The sequence below is a fragment of the Pinus tabuliformis genome, chromosome 9 (genome assembly GCF_031772625.1).
Source record: "Pinus tabuliformis cultivar Carrire ecotype Pingquan chromosome 9, CPIR1, whole genome shotgun sequence".
Taxonomy (NCBI): Eukaryota; Viridiplantae; Streptophyta; class Pinopsida; order Pinales; family Pinaceae; genus Pinus; species Pinus tabuliformis.
Window position 1 is genome coordinate 2,000,068,449 of NC_142307.1, and position 24,927 is coordinate 2,000,093,375.

General features: G+C 39.7%; 1 protein-coding gene across 6 annotated transcripts in view; it reads right to left on the reverse strand.

The window, feature by feature from the left end:
* The window catches only part of PGLCT (plastidic GLC translocator), a 433,631-nt gene that overhangs the window by 271,644 nt on the left and 137,060 nt on the right, over window positions 1–24,927 (reverse strand). For all 6 annotated transcript variants that reach the window (XR_016262439.1, XM_089439044.1, XM_089439046.1 and 3 more), the window contains 5 exons: window positions 3,897–4,008; window positions 3,558–3,625; window positions 3,200–3,332; window positions 3,016–3,115; window positions 2,774–2,886 (listed from right to left, as the gene is read on the reverse strand). Coding sequence is in view for 5 of the 6 variants with exons in the window: in XM_089439044.1 (XP_089295170.1) it covers window positions 2,774–2,886; window positions 3,016–3,115; window positions 3,200–3,332; window positions 3,558–3,625; window positions 3,897–4,008 (526 nt within the window). In the remaining variant the exon portion in view is untranslated. The remainder of the gene's footprint in view (window positions 1–2,773; window positions 2,887–3,015; window positions 3,116–3,199; window positions 3,333–3,557; window positions 3,626–3,896; window positions 4,009–24,927) is intronic.

The window sequence follows — 24,927 nt, forward strand, 5'->3', positions numbered from 1 at the left end:
TTGCTAGTAATCTCCGAGCATCCATGAAGTTCCATGGAGTGATGTGTGCTGCTGTGGAGGCCAATAGCTCACCATGAACACCCTACATGTACCAATGTAGACCTTTGGGGTTAGGATCCCATATAGGGAGACCAAACCCAAATGGAAACCACCTGTAATCCTACATAAGATCCAATGCGTCCCCTAGGCTTCCAATACAACCCGTCATTAAAATAATCGGGTAAAAGAGCTTACAAATCATGGATAACAATGAGGACACTTCATAATGGCATGCCCTTCCGCAATGGGCTTTGGCATGTGCTAATGTCTCCAGGTTCCAAAGGGGGTTAGCCAAGTACCTTATTAGGTGGTTTCAGCCCTTAAAGGAGATAGTATGTCCAAGGTAGATCCCTCTAATGGGGGTGGCAAGTGACAAATAAGTGATATGGAATAGGGAATGAGAGGGGCAGCCCTAGGCCACATAATGGAGCATAGGGGTAGCTAGATAAAGGGAAGCCCACACCTGGGTATGTAATGTATAGGAGGGAGAAGTCGTGGTACATGAGGTGGCCCAGCGTTGATTTTTCCACCCTTCTTCATATATGGTTTGTCTTTTATGAATTTTCTTTAATTCACTGCTCGGGGCTCAAAGGACAAGAGCATGATGTGTAAGATATAGCAGTGATTACCCCCCTTTAGGTAGGGTGGTTCATTGCCCTCCAGGGGTTGGGACAATGATGGGTTCTTGAATGATAGAGGAAGCTCATCTGGGGCCTATGGAACCAGGGTGATGGCCAATGATTGGGGTAGAGTTCATGTAATGGCTTTTGCCCACGTGCTAATTATTTTTGTCCCAACCATCTTTTGCATTTTGTGGTACAATTTCCTGTTAAATGTGGCCAATTATGATTTTCACTTTTCTTTTAATTGTGTCAACCTTCGGTGCATCATTTTAAGGCTGACTCAAGGTGGGGGCAAGGGGATAGGGAGGCTGGCCCTATGTGGACGCAAAATGGGAATGTGGACGCAGGTGGGGGAAAAGATGAATGGGGGTATAGTGAGTGGAAAGGGAGTAATATGTGCAGGTAAAGGAGCGGGACCACACACCCAAAGTCGGGGTTTCCCAAGTAGTACGACCCTAGAACCAAATGGTCAATAAAGGAGATCCCACAGGACTAAGATCCAAGGGTAGAAACCAAAAGAGATCAAGGGGGCAGGAGCACAAACTAAGCCCACTCTTTCCATCAAATCCCCCCATCAATCCATACCAAGAAGTATTTATGATAAGTAAACCCAGTACTCAATTACCAAATGACAAGACATACCTTTAGATTCGGGAGGCCCACCTTGAAACATACAATCAATACAGGTGGGTGAGGAACCACATGGCTAGTTCAGGTGGCAGAGAAATGGCACAACGATCTAGTAGGAGGCATCAAGGGGCTGTTGGCTGCCAGCTGAGGCTCATCATGGAGAAAAATTTCTCCTTGGGATATCACCCACAAAGTGGTGGGTAACAAGCACAATAGCAATGCCAATTAGCCACATACCAAGAATACAAATAAGTATGTGAGTAAAAGAGGATATTGTCGAGCTGTAAACATATGTACACTTCGTCATGTATTAAGTATGTATAGAAAACAACAATGGTGGAGTGTCTTTAACCAAGTCTACTGGGTTATAAGTTATAACATACATATTTAGGTGAGTGATCATCTTTCACCAAGTCATCTATGGAATATTTACAATGATATAAGTGAGATAATGATAAGATAAATATATTAATGTCCAATGAATGATCAAAAGGGTAGGTCAATGGAACTGAGGAAAAAAGTACATCATTACTAAGCACCTGCGGGACTACTTAAAGCGACTTTGAAAGCATAAAGTAAGCTAAACTAACCAAACACGAGAAATTCACAAAAAAACATGATATAATAAAGGAAGAAAGAAAAAGAACATAAGCTAGATATGGTAGCAAGGCCTTAGCTCAATATCAGCATCGCAGGTGGAAATATGAGTATAGGTTAGCTATTAAAGATACAGTAAAAAAGAGAATAAAATAAAAATGTGATACAATTTTGGATTCAAGTCCACTAGGAACTAGGAATTCAGTCTCATCAAAGATAGCTATTACTGAGGATCCAACAATGAGAATACAACCCTAACTTCTCTCCCATCACAAACACTTTAACTTCTATAACCACCATAGGTCTTAGACCATTTCAATTCCATAAATGGCGGCTAGCAGTTTGCTAGCCTTCATCTCACATATTAGGCCCTACATAGCTTAGCTTTGCAAAGTACACTTTGAAAATGGACTATCATTTGCTGTGATGATATTTTGAGTATTTTAGTTGATCACTCTCTCTCATGTTATTTTCAGTTAGTTTAAATATATTCTTCTTCGGAGAAGCATCAAGCACTCCACTCACCCATTGGATGTAGACTATTTGCTGAGTTGTCTTTCAGTCCTATTGACCAATTTTAGATCACTTTAGAACATCAATACAATTTCAGATTTGGTTTCTACTTACCTTAGGTCATTCTGATCTTATTTCTACAGGTTCAGAGATATCTTCTTTTAGAAATAAAAAGAATATTACAGTTCAAAGTTCACAATCCATAAGCCATAGAGAAGAAACTGGACAGGAATTCACAGCATAAGAAAAGGTATGAAATCTGGACACAAGAGTAATTGAATATTTAATCATGCTCGGAACTGCAAGTGAATGCGCATGTAGCAGTGAGCTTGCAACACCTATAAAGGAAAAGAAACAATTAAGAAAAATACCATGATGGATTTCCAGCCAATGGTAAACCAGCCACTAAAGCTATTAATATTCCCATACAGATGGAAATCTGGTTAACTGATCCAAGTGCACCTCGAATATCTGTTGGCGACACCTGTAACAAGTCTAATGTACTGTAAGAAAATGGCCACCCCCTCATGCTAACTTCAAGGAAGGAATTTTGATATGTGTGACTTGTGAATGATAAGTAAACTCTTCCTTCAATAAGATGCCGAAACAGTACCTCAGAAATATAGAGAGGTACAACAGAAGAAGTAATACCAATACCAACACCAGCTAGCAGACGCCCAGTAATCATCGCTTGTATGCTTTGTGCTAAGGCACTGATCAAACAGTTTGGTTAATGTAGTATAGAAATATCAATAACCACCTTTGAAAATAAAACCAAGACAACCACATTAACAGACCTTACAAGGGAACCAACCACAAGAGGAATGGCAGCAAGTTGAAGTGTCCTCCTTCGGCCAAATTTGTCTGAAAATGCACCTCCTGTGAAGGACCCAATAGTAGCACTTGCAAGTGCTATGCCAACTACCCATCCTGAAATGTAATATTTCAGTATCATTGACTGTAAATTTCAGTTGACCACTAAACACAGAAACCTTGGCCTCTGCATTCTATGTGACTTCATGTAGACAGAAAACAAAATTACAAAAGCTAGGCAAGCATTGTCTTGGTTTAAAAACTCCTTGTTGTAATGCACTTTTTAACCAAATTCTTTGGTCATCATGAGGAAAAAACATAAAACATCTTCAATATACTGACCTTGCAAAGCAGTATTTTCAGCAAATCCAAGATCTTTGGCAATGTATTTGAGAGCGCCATTAACAACACTGTAATACAAAATTACAACTAGCGATGTAAAAAAGGTGGAGAATGGTAGATATTTTCTTCGGATTTCCTAGGCTGTTTTGTGTTCCATTATGACATTTTTATTTACCAATCACCACAATCAATCCATAAGAGTCTATCATCTTCTCTACTGCTAAAAATTATACTGTGAACTTATGTTCAAACTTAAGAGCATTTTATAGCGATTTTCAAAAAGATTGGGTTCTCTTTAGATCGAGTACTTTATCTTTTGGATCAGTGCTAAGAACATACCCAAGATGGTACCCAAACAAGATAGCTCCCAAACACGCTGCAGCAATATATGGCAGCACAGTTCCAGAATATGTTGCATGCTTTCCCAAGGACTTCATGTGAAGATCGCCGGCTGCAGAACATAATGAACCATATCATATTCTGGCTCTGACATTCAATATGTCACCTATTTTAATCTTGGAAAGAAATGTGCCTGTAAAATATGCTGGGAAGTTGGGAAGTGTACAAGAGGGTGGATTTAAGTGAAAATCATAGACAGTTCCTTTGCTTATAACTGAGGACAGATATGAATATAAAACTAGTATACTCCCTAAAAGAATACTTGTGGGCCAAATTAACATCAAACTGGCTAATAACCAATTACGAACAAAACATTGCACAGATCTGATGCCGAACCCAGTTGTCAGCAACTAGGGTACAAACAAATCCTTGAACAAAATTACAAAGAGCATGGCTGTGAGAGAATATGCAGGGGTAAAATTGTAAAACCTAGTTCTAAGGGTTTCTTCAAAATCAAGTTGGATGTTTAATCTTCACAAATAACCAATAAAAAATCTGTAATCATTAAAAGCAATGACATGGCAGGCGAAAAATAGCTAATTTCAGGCCTTAAGGTCAACATCTTTTGAAAGTGAACCCTAGAGAATGCTAGCTGACAATTGGGCGAAGTCTAGCCAAGTAATCAAAGGCAAGAGACACAGGAGCATTATAAGTAGACTAGACATAGTATAGCCTATAGATCATCTGCAGTGAATATTCAGCACTAGACGTGTGTAGAGGCATTTATAAATCTTATTTTTCAGTATCACAGTTTTTCAATTTCCTTCTCTGGGTTGGTTTTCTTTTCATTGTCTATTAAGTTTCTTCTAAATGCGAGGATGCATATTTCATATGATGGCTGGAGAAAGCAAAAAACATATCTTTTCTGGTTTTCAGTTTTGAAGATCGGATAAATAATATATAGCAACTTCAACTTATTTATCAAGACATGTCGAGACATTAACTTAACCAGTTATTGTAAGTTATGTACACTATGCAAACAACAATGAATTTCGAAGGTACTGTCATATAATCAACACTGCCATTTGTTGCATTCCCTCCAAAAAACTGGACACAAAATTCCTCACACCTTCCATGATAGCTGAAATTCGATTTTCACTGAATGTCTTTATCTAGTCTAATTTCATTCCAATGTTTAATTGAGTTTACTAATTAATTAATGTGAAAATAGACTGAAATTTAATGAAATTGGTCTATTTGACAATATTTACCCCTGGTAAATTAGTTATTTAGTGGTCAAGATTCTATTTTTAGCAACATTTTTGCATGAGTCATGGACATAATATAGTAGGCCCCTTTCGCATGATTTTACTATTGATTTCCTTATCCATTAGGAGCTGTAGGAAGTTCAAAATATAAGAGGAACACTCATGGAAAACTTTTGTACTCCTGGAAAATAAGTGAGGTCATATGAAATTTAATTGTACAGATGTAGGTTTCAGTGTGCAACCACAACGCTAACAAAATGTATGGAGAGAATATTAAATGTATCATATTGATGCTACAAAATGTTAGTTTTTGTAGAATTGGAGGTGTTCTAGTCTCGAAATTTTGTGGAGAGGCTAAAACACAGTTCTCCATAATCCAGAAATCATTTAGTGTCTCAATTAGATTACTAGTCCATTTTTAAATATTTCCTAAGTCTAAACTTAGGAAAAAGGGATAATTAATCAACATTAATTGAGAAAGGTGTGAACCATCTAGAAACTCACACGGATCGATCCAAAAATGATCTCAGACATTGATTATGTTTTAATCTTGGTCGTTGTAGTCCCAACTGGAGATTATAAGAGGAGGTTGATGGGTAGATGGAGAACACACCCTTGAAATCGATTTCCTTGGGCAGTTCGATTTTCCAGAGAGCAACAGCAATTGTCGGAAGAGTTTGAGCTAGAGGAGGGAATCAGAGATAGAGAGGGGCAAACGCAGTGAGTTCGGAGAAAGTCTTCTAGATCCGAAGAGTCAACAGCAAAAGGGTCATATTTCCTAGAGACGCAGAGCAGAGGTAGCGAGGATAGCTTCAGAGGGAGATCGATTTTATTGAAGGGAAGATAAGTTCAATTGTTGTTGGTCCGGATATTCTCCAAGAGGCCAAGCGAATTTCTCAAAGGAGAGTCAGCCAGGACATCATTTTTCCAACAGTTTTGGGCTTAGCGAGTTAGGGTTTGTGCAAGCACTTTGTAGAGGATCACGCAAAGGTTGTACGACTAGCTAGTTTGGTCAATTATCAGAACAATATCAGACATGGTGTTGAGGTATTTGCCTCACAAATATTTTGGCCAATTTATTTTGCTGATTGGATTGCCAATTGGGCATCCATAAATTGTACTCAAAATTTCTCACTATTGCTTAATAATAAAAACCCTCAAATTTATAGTGTGTGTGCCAGTTTTTTCTCAGTTTCCAGTTTATCTTCTATAGAATTTAATTTGGTGAAAATTGCAGTTGTGAATTATTCGTTGTTTGTATGGGCAAATAAATTGTTAATTAATTTACAATTAGAAGAATAATTTCCAATTGTTGTAATAGTTGAAATTTTCACACAGAATACATCGCAAATCTAGCCCAAGGTAGGATGCTCATGAATTCACACCTATACCACTCTCCTAAGCATATCATCTCTCATTACATTATTTGCACAACCATCTTACAGTCATGGTGGTTTAACCACCTAGCACTCTTGTTAATTACATATTAATCACATGTTACTAACATTTAACATTACATGACCCACACATGCACATGTATACATCTATATTGTCTATTGAAACCATCCTAACACCAAGTTTCTCTCATATTCTACAAATACCATTCAACATGCAATAGCGGTTGCTAAAACTTCTGAGAAAGAATGAATGAAAGAAATTATATTAATGTCCACAAGTGGCCAAAACAGATATGTTGTCGCCTCGCTTACACACCTAAGTTAATGTGGGAAAAATCCTCAACCCCACTAGGTGTGGCCTTGGTGGAAAATCTCAGAGAAGGGGTTGTCACCTAATCCCAACTCTCTCCGTCTAGGCTCTCTCCTAGCTAAAGCCAAGGGGGGTGGACCCTAAGGGTAGATTCTAAGGGAAGGCTTGTTAAAGTAACAAGATCTAGGAGATAGTTAGTACATTAGAACGTTCACCATTCAACAACTTGAAAAAAATAACTTGAAAGCAAATAAATGATAAGCAAGTTCAAATAACTATGAGCATATAAGTATTAACAATGTAGATAAAACAAATGAATTCAACAAGATAAATCCTGCAAGACAATTATATATGAGTAGACCAGTGCCAATATACATGAAATAAATAATATGCTCAAAATGAAATCATAATACTTGCATGTAGAATATGTCTTTCAAGATATAATAAGTTACAAGAATGGAAAATTGTCAAACAAACGTTAGTACAAGAGATGGTGAAATGTGAGCAATAAGATACAACTCGCAAAAGGAAAGTTTGTACTTTGAAAGAAATGCTCAAGTAAAATATAGCAACATCAAATAGCCATGAGAAAAACTCTAGAGAACAAGTATAATGATATTGCAAGTAAGATAGAAAAGCCCACAAATTAAATTGATGCCAAATGAGATGATGCCAAGTTGGAATATGTGAGATGCAATTTATCATGGTAAATTTTAATTAGATGTCTAATCTATGATGAAAAAATTCCCTTTCAAATTCTTACAACAAGGTAAATATTGGGTGAGTTGCAGGAAGATGGGCGAAAGAGGCACTAATCCTTCATTAACAATACCCTTCCCAAGATCCTTGCAATCCACATGTCTTCGTTCCTACAAGGGCTAAGCCACAAGAGAAATGCGAGATCACGCGTTTTAACCCTATTCCGTACCAACTAAAAGAAAAATCAGAAAAATTTGTCCTAGAATGTCTATTCAACCAAGCTTGTGCTTGGAGGTAGATTTTTTTAGTGCAAATTCTAACTCTAATGTGCAAGTGCCTAAATGGTTAATGCAATTTGTTTCAAATAAGAGAATGGTGACAAGATGCTCCAAGTAAAAATGAACTTGTGATCAAGATTGTATTCAAGCATAAATTGACATGTAAAAGTAACCAATGAAGCATGTGCCAATAAACATGAAACAATGCCAATGAGAAAGAACTAGATCAATAGTTAAAGCAACAACTCAAATGTGCCAATGAAATGAAAGTGCTATGCATTTGCTTGATGTGTATTGCAATAACAAAAATAGAGTGCACAACACAAGATTTTTCAACAATCCAAGAGAGCAAAGTACAAGGAAGTCGAGAAAATTTTTCAAAGATCAAAGTCATTAGCCAGCTTGATTATATCATAGTAAACCCAATTTATGTAAGTTGTAATGTAAATGATGTTAGTATGGCCATTTAATTATGTAAAAACACCTAAGTAAGCCTCTAATTTTGGCAAAGGATTTCAACCTAGGAAGTTTTTTAACCTCCCCGAATTATGTGTGTTTGCAAACACGCATAATCCGCAGAGTTTTTCTTCCAACTTAAACCCCAAAGCTAGGGTGGAATTCATTGACAGGGTCTTAGGTGAGTCCTAGTGTTATCGAGTCTTTTGTAAAAGTGTATTTGGGAATAATTCTAGTGCATGGTCCCTCGCAGTCAGACACCATCGCTAAATTATTTTATTACAAGTACACTTGGCTTCATACTAGACCATATTGTGTCACAGAATTGGGTAAATTATTGAGGGTCTATATGTAAAGGTGTTTTCCCCTTTTAAGGGTTGAATTTGTAATAATTTGATATAAAAAATATTTTAGTGCATGGACTCTCATAGTTAGACACCACGGCTAAAATATTTGAGGGTGGAAAAATCATTAAATCCCCTCTAATGTCAATTCATTTTTCTGGCTAAATTAAATTAAAATCCTAAGCCAGAAAATTAATTTTTGAGTCAAAAATTAATTGTAGAGAAATTAATCTCTCCTTGTGGAAAATAAAAATTCGTGGGTTAAAGAAAAGTCAAAATTTGGAGATCCTCTACCAAGGGAAAATGGATATTTTAAGAAAATTTAAGCCCTTGAACCTTGGTGGTTAAGTCAAAGTCAATTTTTTGAGGAAATTAATCCAAACCATTAATTTCTAGATTAATAAAAAATGGGTTTTAAGAAAAATTCGAATTTTTCCTCAAAATAAAAAATTCGACAGTGGATATTAAAAGATGATCAAGTTATTTTCAACAGTCGAGATTATTTTGATGAGGATCAAGCCAACTAGCCATTATTTTCCACATTAAGGGGTTTCTCTATATAAAGAAGCTATTAAGCTTCTATGTAATATGTTTGGATGGTCTCTAGATGAGTGTTGGCTTATTGGGGCCTGACCCAGGTTAAGAGTTGATTTAGCCAAACAAATCCCGATACTACTGGCTCTTCGGCAACAGTCCGTGGAGTGCGGACTGAAGTCTCACCCAAAGTAATATGGGAGGGTGCTAGAACCAGGTTTTCGCACCCTGGAGATGTCTAATGGGTTCAAGTGGTCCGCGGTTCGACCCTGCGCACACGTCGCTATGCGCACTTTCCCGTACCTCGCAGCCGGAGATACTGTCTTCACGCAGCCCTACTCGGGGGCCGAACGCTGTTATTACCTAAGTTCTTAATGGTTGTCCACTGTTAGTTTATTATTTTGGCCTACTTGGGGGCCGAACGCTGTTATTACCTAAGTTCTTAATGGTTGTCCACTGTTAGTTTATTATTTTAGCCTACTTCCGTGCATTAAGTTATACCTAACAACATAAATCATTCATACAGGTGCGCGTAGTAAATAAACAGTATATTTGCAATATACATAAAACATGAATTAACCCAAGAACAAATACACAAAACTACGATAAAACTTCTCTTTATTAATCTCTTCTTCGATTGCAGACTCGACTCTGCCCTGTGCACTCAGCTGCAGGGATCGGCGCACTCAACTGTGGACTACTAGGCCTATGCGGACTCAGCTGCAGAGCCTTCTCCTACTCTACGACCCAAAGACACACTTAGTCACTTAGACTCTTTCTCTTTCTCTCTACTTCGCTTCTCCTTCTTACACTTAGAGCCTCGCTCTATTTATACAATCCAATGGTCGCGGACCATGGGTAGGCCGACATTACATTACAAAACTAGGGCGGACAACCCTGTGACTCTATCATACATTTCGCGCTCCACGCCCGCAATTCGCGAAGTCTTTACAACAATATCGGGTCAAAACTTAGGCTTTGAGCCCCAAAACATGCCTCGGGGACGATTCCATGCCCAACAAGTCCCCAACACAAACATCGTGACTTGCCCTTGAGTCACTTTTTCGGCGCGGCGATCTTTGCATGGAGTCCCTCCAACTGATCGCGAATTGTGCTGAGGTCAGCAACGCACTGAGTTGCTGCTTGCTGAATCTGCTGCATCTGTTGTTCCGAGACCTTTGTATCTGGGGTGCTTCTCTGCATTAATGTGTGCATCCCTTGTATGTGCGCGAGCTTTCCTTCGATGTTTTCCGTGATAATGAAAGCCTCATGGATCCATGGCTAGACGAACACTTTGAGAACTGTCTCCTTGTGTCACGCCACATTCACCTGCTCCTTCAGTGCTTCAGCTTGCTGCATCCTCGCAAGCCTCTGGGTGAGGACTACTGTCTGCGTTGTTCCTCGAACACTGTCGTATTGTTGTTGGAGTTCTCGCGCTTTTGTTTCCAAGCGCTGGATGTTGGGGTCCTCCTGCAGAGTCGTGAGGACCTCAAGTGCTTGTTCCAACATGCTAGTACAGTCTTGCACTGCACCTCCGATTTCCTCCAGCCCTGCTGTGATAGCGCTAGCGCGCTGTTCTCTGACTCCGGGGGAGTAGATGGCTACGCCTTTAACCGCAGCTCGATGATCTGAAGATTTAGCTCCAGCTGAAACTTGGTCATTTCTTCCCTGGCCTCGCGGACTCATGTGGCTAACCTGTGGATCCGCACCTCCACTGGTAGGTTTTCTGGGATGGCCAGCTCCGGGACACTTCGACAAGCATTGTCTACCACCTACACCAACTGTTGATTTTGCAACACCAATTCGTCACGTTGCAAGCTGAGTTGTTCCATGTTTATCTTTTGCTCGCTGAGGACTTGGATCGTACGGTTCTCCCTAGCGTGCAGCTCTATCGCTATCCCATCCTGTATCAGATACAGTGTCTCACCGAAAGAGCAGCCAAATTAAGCCAAGGCCTTTCATCATGCTAACCGAAAATCTATCGGCCTCATTCAATGCCACTAGGGCCCCTTCCGGCAACACTATTGTGTTTGCCATCCGTGCGCGCAACATCTTCTCTGCTACCAAGGATCCTATTGCAAGGTGGGTTGAAAGGGTACCAACCTAAGGGGGGCGCACCTGTAACTCCTGCAACTGCGCTCTGAGGGCCCCCAACACAGTCTGGTGCTCCTGCATGAAATCCTGAAGGGCCTCATTTGTGACATCGCGCACCGTCTCGTCGATGTCATGCAGATCACCCTCAGTTAGGGTGATCAGGGCAATGGCCAACTTCGAGGCCTTGACCTTCTTTCGCGACCCTACTCGTTCTGTCGTGTGTGGGCGCTTTAACTGTGTGGACGCAGTTCCTGGGTCCATGCTTCCTTCTGTTGTTTCTGCTTCCTCTGCCTCCTGCCCCTGCGAGGGCGTTGCTTGGCCCTCGCCCGCCTTCGCGGTTGCTTCCTATGCTGCCGCGGCTGCTTCTGCGACCTTTTTCTGCTCGACGGCTTTCTGTGTCGCTTCCCGCGCTGCCCGCACCTCGGCTGCTGTTGTTTCCTTCCACCTTTTCTCGGCCAACTATGCGATGCGCAGCTTGGCATCATCTTTCTTCTTCTGCGCTGTCGCCCTCTCAAGTTCTGCAAGATCTGGGGCGCACCATTCCAGAGGCCATGCCTCCAAGACAGTGAAAATGGCATCGTCAGTGGCTACAAAAGGTAGCTTCGTCCACTGCTTTGTCGGATCCTTGCGCGCCCTAATAAAGATGTTGTGCATATCAGCCTTGAATTCTGCAAAACTCTGCAGACTGTTGTACACTGTGGGTGACAAGCGCGGCTTCCGGTTGATCCACATCTAGATGTTCATCTCCATGAGCACCCAGAAGATCTTGCTGTCGCGTATCCTTTTCGCATCCTTCGTGGCCCAGAGCGAAGCGTACTTCGCAACCTTCGGTAATTCTCTGTCAATGCTGGGGAATTGACTGTCCTCCGGCAATTCCCCTGCTACGAGCACTATAGATAGCAACAACCACGCATAGTGGAAGGTTTTACCCTGCTCTTGGGCTTCGCAACAATTTTTCAAAAATTCTGTGCAGAGGAATTCGAACCAGTTAAACTGGACCCCCTCCGCGCACTGCTCGGCCAGTGCGACCACCAACACCGGTACCTCGTCGGCGCGGCACTTCTGCATAACTTTGCCTGCGAGGATTTGGGTAGCTACGTGGACTGCTTTGTCCTTGATGCTGGAGATGGCGTAGCCCCTCTTCTTCTTTTCCAGCTTATACTTCGTTTTCATGGCCTCCGCAAGGGCCAAATCACTGCCCTTTCCTTCCGCTATGGTCGTGTTGACCTCTACCGGTCAACTACCCATGCAGTACACCCCCTTTTTCTTTGCAAGAAAGGGGCAGCACCTGATCAGCGTGTCCGTGCCATCCAGCAGTCATCAGCAGCTTGATCATTTTTTATTGTAAACCCAGTCTGCATGTATGAATTGTAAATAATCTTAGCAGACATGAGTCGTGTATGTGAATTCCCTAGGTGGACCTAACTTTCTAGTGGTAATCTACGTCCCGCAAGGTTTTTCGTCTCACCGATCCATGGATCGGCAGAGTTTTCCTTCAAACATGACCCCAAAGCCGGGATGGATTTTGTCATTGGAATTTTACGAGAATCCTAGTGTGTTGATCTGCTAGATTATAGTTGTGTCGTAGAACTGGGTGTTTTGTGAGGGTCTGTATTAAGTGGGTTTGTCCCCTTGAGATGTAAATTGTAAAAAGTCATCATGAAATGTGTCTTGAGGGTTGAAAATGTTTTAAATCCCCTCGTGAGTCCTAAGTCCTAGGTCCTAGGTGATGTTTCCGAAGGCTTAGTTCAATGATCCATTTGAAAAATGAAATAAAATAATAAAATAAATAAAAATTAAGAAATTTAAAAATTTTAAAAATGAAATAAAATAATAAATAATAAAAAATTTAAAAATTTAAAAATGAAATAAATAAAAAAATAATAAAACCCTAACTAATAAAATAATAATATTTTAAGTGAATAAATCGACGGATGAGATCAAGAGATGTCTTGATCCTCATCAACGGTCGAGATCATTTCTACATGGATCACTCGAACTAGCCGTTGGGATCATTTCCTTTATATAGGGTCTTAGGTGGTCATTTCAGATCATTGGATCTGTGAGTCTCATACTGAAGAAGCTCTCTTGTAAATCTGTTTCTGGTTAATAAAAGAAGACTTTGGGGTCCATATCTTGCTGGTGTTACTCTCTTAAAATGCTGTGAGATTGTTTCATTTTCTGCATATGTTATTTTCAGCCGTTAATAATAGCTTTTTGTAGAGTATTGTGAGCACAGGTATCTTGTTCACTTGCTGGGGTTTGGGTGCTGTTAGGGTTTCTGAAGTAATGGCAGGTATCTCCATTACTTCCTGAGATCTAGCAGCATTTTTGCCCTCTTTATTGACAGTTGTTTTGAGCTGTGCAGAAAACATCATTGAAGGAAATTTTGTGGGCGTTCGGGGAAGTTCTCGGCTGAACCAGCCAACTCCCGCAAGCATTTTGTGTTGAGCCCAGTTGGATTTGATCCTGGGTCTATCATTCGGTTTATTTTTTTTAAATTTGCATGAGAGATTTTCTGAAGTTCTTCACAGTGAAAATCTGAGAATCTTTATTTCTTTAAAATATTTCTGTGCCTATTGCTGAAATCTGGCTGTTAAGGGGCCAAATCTGTAAATTAATTAAGCTGATCTAGGGTTCCATTTTTAGTTTTACTTATTTCAGGTTTCATTAGGGTTTTCTTGTCTTTGTGTTTGCAGGTATAGGGCTTTGTTTGTTTGAAATTGTAGCTGCCCCAGCGTGCAAATCTATTAACGTTCTCTTTACCAGTGCACTGCTGGATCTGCTGCCGACAAAGAGTTTCCAGATTCTGCGATTTATTACCCTGCGTACAAAGTGAAGCAAAAAACACACTATAAGCCAGCGTTCTCCAAAATCGTAAACGCAAGTGTTCTCATGATCTGCTACGTGGCAAGGATTGGCGGTGTTTTCAAACGCTTAGCCGCCGCTGCCTATGCCCTGCTCACCCTGCGTCGAGAGCTGGAAATCGCAGGACATCCATCACCAGGCAAGCGAGAGAAACGTGATTTTTTTTTGTGTGTTCTGCTGTCCTCCTTCATCCGAAAACTGTTGCTCGTTCTGCTGTATCCGTGAAGCCCTTTCACGCTGCTGTTCTTTGTTGATGCCGTCAAAACGCCTGTGGATGAGTGACAAGGATCATTCCGCGCGGGCTCCTATCTCCACGTTGTTCTGCCTGCCGTCGGGGACTGGAAACCACAGCCATCACGCAGGTGAAGTCATTTATGTTTTACAGGTTAGTCTTCATTCAAGCTCTGGAAACGGTATACGTCAATTTCTTTTCCATTGTAACGCAGAGGGTAAGCATCAAAACGAAAACTTTAGGGCGGCACTTTCGTTAGACTTTTTTTTTATGCGTAGTTATGTTTTACGTTTCATTTAGATTAAAAAAAAAATTGTTTCCTTCATTTAGAATTTCAGATTTACGATTTTGTTACATTATAATTAGATTTTAATCATTTTAAGTTTTGATTTTAATTTTAATTTAGAATTAAAATTTTGGTAGGTTTACTTTATATTAGATTTTAAGTTTAACGATTTGTAAATTTTAGATTTTTTTAGAATTTTCATTTTTATATAAAATCAAATAAATAAATAAAAAAGGGAAAAAAGGGAAAAGAAAAGGGGTTTTTATTTAGATTTTAATTTGATTTTTAGGTTAGTTTAGATTTAAAAAAATTTGTATAGTTTTGTTTTATATAGATTTTAATTTTATGTTTCAGATTTAACTTTAATTAGATTCTAACTTTTGTTTTATTTTGGTTTTAAAATAAAAATTATTTGAAAAAAGATTTAAAAATTTAAAAAAAAAAATATATATATATATATATATATATATATATATATATTAAAAATATTGTGGAAATTTTTAGATCCAGTTATTTTCGGGAATTGTCATATCTTTCATGCTGAGATCTAAATTTTCAAGTCGAGATGCGAAATTGATATCTGGTTAATGGTTTATGATTCGTGGTGGATTAAAGCATTCATTTTGAAAATTCTCAATTGCTGGATATCGTTTTGGTCATTCTAAGAGCATTGTGATTTAGCTGATGATAGATGATTGCTGTTCATGGTCCATATTTTTATATCATTCAACAAGTAATCGTTTTAGCCACAATCTCTTAAGGCAATGGTCTGCTAAATTAATCAATTCCATCGAGTGCTTTTTATATCGTATCTCGTGTCTCCCAACCAACTGGTTGACAGTTGGTCTCATCATCTCACAGGGACTACCCCCCTTAGCCGCGGGAGACAGGCTTAAACGGAGGGACCGGGGATCAGAGTGACAGCCCCCGGTCTGAGCGTTGGCGTTCGGGGAAGTTCTCGGCCGAACCAGCCAACTCCCGCAAGCATTTTGTGTTGAGCCCAGTTGGATTTGATCCTGGGTCTATCATTCGGTTTATTTTTTTTAAATTTGCATGGGAGATTTTCTGAAGTCCTTCACAGTGAAAATCTGAGTTTTCTGATCTTTAAAATTTTTCTGTGCTTATCGCTGAATCTGGCTGTTAAGGGGCCAAATCTGTACATTAATCAGCTGTTTTAGGGTTTCAATTTTTTTTGTTCTAGGGTTTCAGAGTTTTGTTCAATTTACATTAGGGTTTTGTCTCCTTGCAATTGCAGGACCGTCGTCAGAGATCATTCACGCATTTTCTTCCTCCGGCTGAGTATCATCGTTTCGGTTCCTTGGGTTCTTCGAATGTGTACATATCTGCGCAGTGCTCAGATCAAAATCATTTAATGTTTTGAAGGATTTTGCCAGAGGCGTCTCTGTCTGCATTTCGAGCAGTTTCCACACGGATTTCTCACGAGTCATATCATAAGAGCCATATTTACCGCCGGTAGCAGCAGTTACGATTCGTCACCATAGTCAATCTCAGATTTTTTCCTCTTCGCTGGTGGCTATCCGCATCTCCCTCAGCTGCCTGCAGATCTCTATTCATCCTTTCGCCACCATTGGGTGTCCGAGTTTGTAAAGCCAGCGGATCCACTTCTATTAGATCTATTGTTTCTGCATATAAGGTTCTGAAAATCCAAAGAACGCGTGGGCATCGAAAAAAAAAATTTATATACGCCGGCAGAAGGATGTTCCATCAAGCCTGCGTATTCAAGACCACCATCACTGCGTTCTGCTGCGTGGGCGTAACAAAGCCAGTTTGCATAGTCAGTTTTGATACCATTGAATAGCGTCTGCACAGCCAAGCATTTCCGCCGACAGAAGAAACCACAAACGCATCGAAAGGGCATCTTTCAGGTGAGTTTCGCACTGTTTTACCATCGCTGCCGTCTTCAGGTAACGTATTGCACAAGTGATATCTTGAAACGTATTCCTATTCTACATTTGTGTGGGCATCGAACTTTATTCACGCCAGCAAAAGACAAGAGAAATCGAAAAACCTGAGTGCATGGGCGCCATTCCAATTTACGCAGAACAGGTAATCGAATTTGGGTCTACGATCCGGAACAGGTAAATCGAGATTTTTTTTGTGGTTATATAACTCGTTTTGGGGTTTTATGTATTTACGTAGGTTTAAGTTTTCCATAGGTATAGCTTAGTTTTTTTTTAGGTTACGTATTTTTTTTAGATTTTAATTCTTTAGGGTTTCTTTTTGTTAATTTCAAATTCATAAATCAAAAATATTTATTTTTAGGACTTAGCTTTTTGTTTACAATTTAATCTTGTTTAATTTAGTTTAGTTTTTACTTAGATTTTAATTTATTTTTTTTGGTTTAGTTTAGGATTTATTTTATGTAGATTTTAATTATTCCTTAGATTTAAGTTTAGACTTTTTTAGTTTTTTAGTTTAGATTTTAAATTTTAAATTTTTAGATTTTTAATTTTCATTTTTATATTGAAAAATAAAAAATTGAAAAAAGATTTTAAAAAAATTTCGAAAAAATATAAAAATTTTGTGGAAAATTTTCTTCGTCAGATCCAGTCATTTTCGGGATTTATCATCTTTCATGCTGAGATCTAAAATTTTTCAAGTCGAGATGCGAAATTGATATCTGGTTAATGGTTTATGATTCGTGGTGGTTTAAAACATTTATTTTTTGAAAATTCTCAATTGCTGGATATCGTTTTGGTCATTATAAGAGCATTGTGATTTAGCTGATGATAGATGATTGCTGTTCATGGTCCATATTTTTATATCATTTAACAAGTAATCGTTTTAAACACAATCTCTTAAGGCACTGGTCTGCTAAATTAATTAAATCCATCGAGTGCTTTTTTATATCGTATCTCGTGTCTCCCAACCAACTGGCCAACAGTTGGTCTCATCATCTCACAGGGACTACCCCCCTTAGCCGCGGGAGACAGGCTTAAACGGAGGGATCGGGGATCAGAGTGACAGCCCCCGGTCTGAGGGTTGTCGTGTCAATCTGCGCGACAACATTTTTGGGCGCCGTTGCCGGGGATAGAGTTTTTCTGTCCTTGGTGTTTCAACATCTTTTCATCATTTATCGTTCATCTGTATATCATTCGTTTAAGCCGGCAACGCCAACATTTTTTGGTGTCGTTGCCGGGGATACTTTTTCTCGGTGTTTCAAACGACAAATCATTTTTCTCATTTCTTATCTCTTCATCTGGCCCGGCAACGCCAACATTTTTTGGCGCCGTTGCCGGGGAGTCTTTATTCTTTCATCTTCCCATCGTTCTTATTTCTCATTTGAGCTGGCAGATTCGGCGTTTGAGGTTATCATTTGGATCTTTTATTGCCTTATTTCTTCGGTGTGTTTCTTGTTTGGGTGGCGACTCCATTTTCTTATTTTTCCCAGACAAGAAGCCTCCCGCATATCTGTTTGTTGGTTACTTCTTGGATCCTAGAATCAGATTCATTGTTCAAGTGGCGACTCCACTTCTTTCATCTCTTAATTTTCTTGAGCAGAAATCTCTTTCTATCATCCATTTGATCCCTTACTGTTCATCATGGATTATTCATGTAAACCATGTCATTTTACTGATAATCTCCATGATCTTCCGAAAGAGGCCATTTCTAAATTATTTAAGTTCTCGGGTGGTGATTCGGTCACTATTAAACAGCATTTAAACATGTTTACTTGTGTAATGATCTTATATTGTAGATTTCCTCAATATAATCATGAAGATTTCAAGATGTGTCTATTTGTCCATTCTTTAGAGGGTGATGCCTTGAATTGGTTTAATAATTTTCCTAATGATTTTTTCACTTCTTTACAAGACATTCTCAATGCTTTTAAAGATAGATATGATAGTCCAAACAGCTTGCCTTCTACCTCTAAAATTGTGCAACAGAATGAAAGTAATTTGATAAGAGGTCCAGCTGAAAGATCCCAAGACGATTCATCATGTCAGAATGTGTCATCCACCGGAAATACTGCATATCAAGTTCATGATAGTGAAAAATCAGGGACAAATGACAATGAAAGGGAAGAGCAAAAACAAATTTTACGAGATCTAATGATGCTGGTGAGAAATATGGAAATCAATCAAACTAATTATGTCAATGATGTGAAAACTTTATGCACCCACCTGGAAAAACGTAATAGGGAGATTGAGGTCACGCAAAATCAGCATGCTAAAGAAATTGAGGCCATGAAAACTAAATATGAAACAAAAATTGGAAACATGCATAGCAAGATGTTAGTCTTAGAGGAAAATATGGTGACCATGAAAGCTGATCATGATAGGGAAATTGACTCTATGCAAAACAAGTTACTAACTATGGAAGAGGAAATGACTATCATGACGTTCAATCATAATAATCAGTTGGTTGACATGCAAGCGAATCATAAAGAAGAAATAAATTTCATGCAGCATTACTTGATGGACATAAAGGAAAAGAACAATAAAATGATAAAAGACATGGAAGAACATCATGCCAGACAAATCGGTGATATAAAGGTTGAACACTCTAGACAGATGGATGCCATTAGAATACAGGTTCAAAGGTTTCAGCAATTGGAAGATGAAAGAAACTAGGTGACATCAATAGATCAGGAGCCTTCTCATGTGCTACAACGAGCTCCATCTTATTATGAGGAGGTTATTGATTCGATTGAAAGATGGTTAATTGAAGGTGATCCGGATAGACTTAAGAATGATAAAGATCAGATGCGGGCTAAAGAAAGACATATCACGCATACTTCATCTGATAGTTTTGAAACAAAAAGTTCCAGGTCATCAGTAATTCCACCTGCCAGAAAGAAAAAACGTAAGAGAAAGAAAATAAGAAGAAGATTTGATGCATCAGACGGCCGTGAGCAGCTTGATTTTCGGATAGGAAAGAGTCCTACCATATGCAAAATTGGACATGGTACATCCGACAAGCAGCCGACAGATTTGCCTGAAAGCAGGCAAATGCTCAGTATGCACTTTATTGAACACATCTGATGCCATGGGGCATCTTTTGTATCGTATTTCTAACCCTACTCTTTGTTTTTTCGCATTTTCATTTCTGCTTTAGATAGTTAATAAATGAAGAGCTTTTTTCTTTCCTGTGCTTAATGTATATGCTGATTTTTGGATGGACGCTACTTATTTTTGTGTTGTATGGATGCAGATTCTGGATTCTCACATTCCTGCAAGCAGCAAGGTGTCCCCAAGTAGAGCCAGATGTTGACCTCTACCGGTCAACTACCCATGCAGTACACCCCCTTTTTCTTTGCAAGAAAGGGGCAGCACCTGATCAGCGTGTCCGTGCCATCCAGCAGTCATCAGCAGCTTGATCATTTTTTATTGTAAACCCAGTCTGCATGTATGAATTGTAAATAATCTTAGCAGACATGAGTCGTGTATGTGAATTGCCTAGGTGGACCTAACTTTCTAGTGGTAATCTACGTCCCGCAAGGTTTTTCGTCTCACCGATCCATGGATCGACAGAGTTTTCCTTCAAACCTGACCCCAAAGCCGGGATGGATTTTGTCATTGGAATTTTACGAGAATCCTAGTGTGTTGATCTGCTAGATTATAGTTGTGTCGCAGAACTGGGTGTTTTGTGAGGGTCTGTATTAAGTGGGTTTGTCCCCTTGAGATGTAAATTGTAAAAAGTCATCATGAAATGTGTCTTGAGGGTTGAAAATGTTTTAAATCCCCTCGTGAGTCCTAAGTCCTAGGTCCTAGGTGATGTTTCCGAAGGCTTAGTTCGATGATCCATTTGAAAAATGAAATAAAATAATAAAATAAATAAAAATTAAGAAATTTAAAAAATGAAATAAAATAATAAATAATAAAAAATTTAAAAATTTAAAAATGAAATAAATAAAAAAATAATAAAACCCTAACTAATAAAATAATAATATTTTAAGTGAATAAATCGACGGATGAGATCAAGAGATGTCTTGATCCTCATCAACGGTCGAGATCATTTCTACATGGATCACTCGAACTAGCCGTTGGGATCATTTCCTTTATATAGGGTCTTAGGTGGTCATTTCAGATCATTGGGTCTGTGAGTCTGATACTGAAGAAGCTCTCTTGTAAATCTGTTTCTAGTTAATAAAAGAAGACTTTGGGGTCCATATCTTGCTGGTGTTACTCTCTTAAAATGCTGTGAGATTGTTTCATTTTCTGCATATGTTATTTTCAGCCGTTAATAATAGCTTTTTGTAGAGTATTGTGAGCACAGGTATCTTGTTCACTTGCTGGGGTTTGGGTGTTGTTAGGGTTTCTGAAGTAATGGCAGGTATCTCCATTACTTCCTGAGATCTAGCAGCATTTTTGCCCTCTTTATTGACAGTTGTTTTGAGCTGTGCAGAAAACATCATTGAAGGAAATTTTGTGGGCGTTCGGGGAAGTTCTCGGCTGAACCAGCCAACTCCCGCAAGCATTTTGTGTTGAGCCCAGTTGGATTTGATCCTGGGTCTATCATTCAGTTTATTTTTTTTAAATTTGCATGGGAGATTTTCTGAAGTCCTTCACAGTGAAAATCTGAGTTTTCTGATCTTTAAAATTTTTCTGTGCTTATTGCTGAATCTGGCTGTTAAGGGGCCAAATCTGTACATTAATCAGCTGTTTTAGGGTTTCAATTTTTTCTGTTCTAGGGTTTCAGATTTTTGTTCAATTTTCATTAGGGTTTTGTCTCCTTGCAATTGCAGGACCGCCGTCAGAGATCATTCACGCATTTTCTTCCTCCGGCTGAGTATCATCGTTTCGGTTCCTTGGGTTCTTCGAATGTGTACATATCTGCGCAGTGCTCAGATCAAAATCATTTAATGTTTTGAAGGATTTTGCCAGAGGCGTCTCTGTCTGCATTTCGAGCAGTTTCCACACGGATTTCTCACGAGTCATATCATAAGAGCCATATTTACCGCCGGCAGCAGCAGTTACGATTCGTCACCATAGTCAATCTCAGATTTTTTCCTCTTCGCTGGTGGCTATCCGCATCTCCCTCAGCTACCTGCGGATCTCTATTCATCCTTTCGCCGCCATTGGGTGTCCGAGTTTGTAAAGCCAGCGGATCCACTTCTATTAGATCTATCGTTTCTGCATATAAGGTTCTGAAAATCCAAAGAACGCCTGGGCATCGAATTTTTTTTTTTATATACGCCGACAGAAGGATGTTCCATCAAGCCTGCGTATTCAAGACCACCATCACTGCGTTCTGCTGCGTGGGCGTAACAAAGCCAGTTTGCATAGTCAGTTTCGATACCATTGAATAGCGTCTACACAGCCAAGCATTTCCGCCGACAGAAGAAACCACAAACGCATCGAAAGGGCATCTTTCAGGTGAGTTTCGCACTGTTTTACCATCGCTGCCGTCTTCAGGTAACGTATTGCACAGGTGATATCTTGAAACGTATTCCTATTCTACATTTGCGTGGGCATCGAACTTTATTCACGCCAGCAAAAGACAAGAGAAATCGAAAAACCTGAGTGCATGGGCGCCATTCCAATTTACGCAGAACAGGGAATCGAATTTGGGTCTACGATCCGGAACAGGTAAATCGAGATTTTTTTTGTGGTTATATAACTCGTTTTGGGGTTTTATGTATTTACGTAGGTTTACGTTTTCCATAGGTATAGCTTAGTTTTTTTTAGGTTACGTATTTTTTTTAGATTTTAATTCTTTAGGGTTTCTTTTTTTTAATTTCAAATTCATAAATCAAAAATATTTATTTTTAGGACTTAGCTTTTTGTTTACAATTTAATCTTGTTTAATTTAGTTTAGTTTTTACTTAGATTTTAATTTATTTTTTTTGGTTTAGTTTAGGATTTATTTTATGTAGATTTTAATTAGTCCTTAGATTTAAGTTTAGACTTTTATAGTTTTTTAGTTTAGATTTTAAATTTTAAATTTTTAGATTTTTAATTTTCATTTTTATATTGAAAAATAAAAAATTTAAAAAAGATTTAAAAAAAAATTCGAAAAAATATAAAAATTTTGTGGAAAATTTTCTTCGTCAGATCCAGTCATTTTCGAGATTTATCATCTTTCATGCTGAGATCTAAAATTTTTCAAGTCGAGATGCGAAATTGATATCTGGTTAATGGTTTATGATTCGTGGTGGTTTAAAACATTTATTTTTTGAAAATTCTCAATTGCTGGATATAGTTTTGGTCATTCTAAGAGCATTGTGATTTAGCTGATAATAGATGATTGCTGTTCATGGTCCATATTTTTATATCATTTAACAAGTAATCGTTTTAAACACAATCTCTTAAGACACTGGTCTGCTAAATTAATTAAATCCATCGAGTGCTTTTTTATATCGTATCTCGTGTCTCCCAACCAACTGGCCAACAGTTGGTCTCATCATCTCACAGGGACTACCCCCCTTAGCCGCGGGAGACAGGCTTAAACGGAGGGATCGGGGATCAGAGTGACAGCCCCCGGTCTGAGGGTTGTCGTGTCAATCTGCGCGACAACAGGTCGCAAGGTCCTTTCCTATGTAGGGGAGCCAGGAAACGTGGTAAATTTGGTCTGCCGTGATGGGGATAGGCTCCTCCAGCCATAGAAACCCATCATGCACCAGGCAGAGTAGCTGCCTAATGACGAAAATGGTTATTGGTGCGCGGTGGAAATGCGACACCCATACTAAGTTCAGTAGCCCGGCCTTTTGCGCACCGCGAAACCATTTCCGCGGCTCCAATGTTGTTACTACCCTCGTGGTGTGCTGCTTCATGAGTTTCCCAGTCTCAATTTGAGGGAACTTCTCGCGGTCAGTGAGGTCCCAATCTTCAAATTTCATGGTCGGCACGCGACCCAGGTGCGTGCCTTCAAACGTAATGCCATCTGGGAGGAGCAGGTTCTGGAGCGAACTCTTGGTCTGGTCCAGGTCTTTGGGTACTTTGGCCTTCCCTTTCCGCGGGGGACATAAGCGGGTAGTTTAGTCGCAGAGTGCTTAGGATGAGTATCCACCTCCATGCCTTCGACTTCTTCCTCTGCGATAATAAGGGCCAACAAATCTTCTTCTTCCTCATATGTTTCTATCGTGACAGCTTTCCCCTTTTCTTCCATCAATAGTTTGTTGCGCAGCGGGTTCCTCGGGGACACGCGTACGGGGGCCATTGCTTGTTTATCCTTCTTGGGCCTTGGCATACGCGGTGATTTGGGGATTTCTGCCACAACCCCGACGCCTTCTGGAACATCCTCCATAGTTAGGGCTTGCGTGGCCTCACCAGCGGTTACCTCTTCTATTCCCAAACCGTCCTTAGTTGCTGTCATTGTATCTGGGCTGTAATTTGGCACTCGCGAATTAGGGGCTTAATCAACGCTCGACTCACAATGCTCAGGGCTCTGTTCAATCGCTCAATTCTCAAATGACCAAGTGTTGTTTGCTGGGCAACCCTTTGTGTTTTCTAGCGCTTTTTAAATTCAAATTCGACCATTCCCCCCAATTCCGATTCATTAATGCTTTCTTGGTTAAATGCCTACCGCCAGCTCCATTTGGCCTCAAGTCAAGCATCCCATCGTGAATAGTGACTTCAACAGTCACTTCCAGGCCAACTCGCGGCAGCGCAGCCCTCCGTGCACAGTCACGGACCTTGTGACTCTCTGCTTCTGCGCGCATCCCCAATATCGCACAGCACCCGAGCAGAATATTTTATAGTCCCACGCTCCCTTCTGACTACCTAGAGTGCTAAGACTATCCTTCCTGCAGCTAATCAGATTGTTGCACCACCCGTGTGGGGCTCCACCTTGTCCTCCATCACGGTTCTTGGCATCACGCACTTCACCATTTGCAACGCGCTATCCTGGTCACTAGGCTTAGCAATATGCGGTCCAAGCCAAGGCATCAGACTAACCAATTCACGGCGATAGTTCTCAAACTTATCAATATGATCGTGCGCACCTTGCCTTATCATCCTAGTTTTTTCAGCGAGAAACTCTTCCTTTATCTCGTCCTCCAGCTTTTTGACCTCTGCGTCCATCAAAGCACTTTTCTTCCTTAACCATACCCTTTCTTTTTCAAGTTCGCAGAGTCTAAGGTTTCCCTGTTGGATTTCTTCCTCAAGTCCCATGCATTTTGTTTCTTGCGGCTATGTGATCCCTCCTTTCCGGGTTTCGTGAATCGTCATGTCTATGGGTGCTGCTACGCGCGGACTAGGCTTTGCATGCTCCATAGGGATTACAGCCTCTGCTTCATACTTCAGCTTTGGAAGTGCCTGCGCGGTCAAGGTTTTGCACATGGTCCTATAAGCCCATAGAGC